General features: G+C 54.2%; 1 protein-coding gene across 1 annotated transcript in view; it reads left to right on the top strand.

The window, feature by feature from the left end:
* The first annotated feature begins 37 nt into the window (after nucleotides 1-37).
* The window catches only part of Ccnb1 (cyclin B1), a 9,560-nt gene continuing 8,925 nt past the window's right edge, over nucleotides 38-672 (top strand). The window contains exons 1-2 of the mRNA XM_026788978.1: nucleotides 38-95; nucleotides 579-670. Of these exons, the coding sequence (XP_026644779.1) occupies nucleotides 75-95; nucleotides 579-670 (113 nt within the window). The 5' untranslated portion in view covers nucleotides 38-74. The remainder of the gene's footprint in view (nucleotides 96-578; nucleotides 671-672) is intronic.

Below are 672 nucleotides of genomic sequence, written 5' to 3'. Positions count from 1 at the left end.
TTGGTGTCTTCCTTTGGCTAGCTAGAAGTGGGCTCTTTGCTCCTGGTCGCTGAGCCTCTTCTACAGGAGGAACCATGGCGCTCAGGGTCACTAGGGTGAGCCGGGCGGGGGTTGCGATCGTCGGTGCGGTCTTCTCCCGCGGCGACCAGGCGAGGGAGGGGGGTCCCGAAGGGTCCCGGGCGAGGTGGGGGAGCAAAGGATCGGCTGGATGGTGGAAAAGATCTCTGAACCTATCTGGGCATAAGGACTGGGAGGAATGCACGGTGTACTTTAGTGATGAAGACCCCAGAGCGAGCACTTTGCTTTCCCAGAGTGCTATCTACAGCTGAGGCTTTTGTGGTTTTTTTCTTTCCGATGTAAATTCACGGTCTTTAGGATGGCAGAGAACATAAGAGGAAGTTGGGTAGTAGGTGAGTGTAAAAAATCCGGGTGGTAACTCGGTGTGGCACGGTCCGAGGCTAGACCCTAGAATCCTGGCTTTCCCTCAGGGAGCCTCAGTTGAGTCTGTCTTTAATTAACGCTTGATTTCCTGGAGCCGCCATGAATCTGCTCTCAAGTGATTTTTAACTTTTTTTCAGAGCACGAAACTTAACACGGAAAATAAGGCCAAGGTCAGCATGGCAGGCGCCAAGCGTGTGCCTGTGGCAATTGCTGCAGCCTCCAAGCCCGGGC

This window comes from Microtus ochrogaster, unplaced genomic scaffold (genome assembly GCF_000317375.1).
Source record: "Microtus ochrogaster isolate Prairie Vole_2 unplaced genomic scaffold, MicOch1.0 UNK11, whole genome shotgun sequence".
Lineage (NCBI taxonomy): Eukaryota > Metazoa > Chordata > Mammalia > Rodentia > Cricetidae > Microtus > Microtus ochrogaster.
The sequence above is the reverse complement of the archived record's forward strand: the minus strand, read 5'-3'. Positions and strand labels throughout refer to the sequence as shown.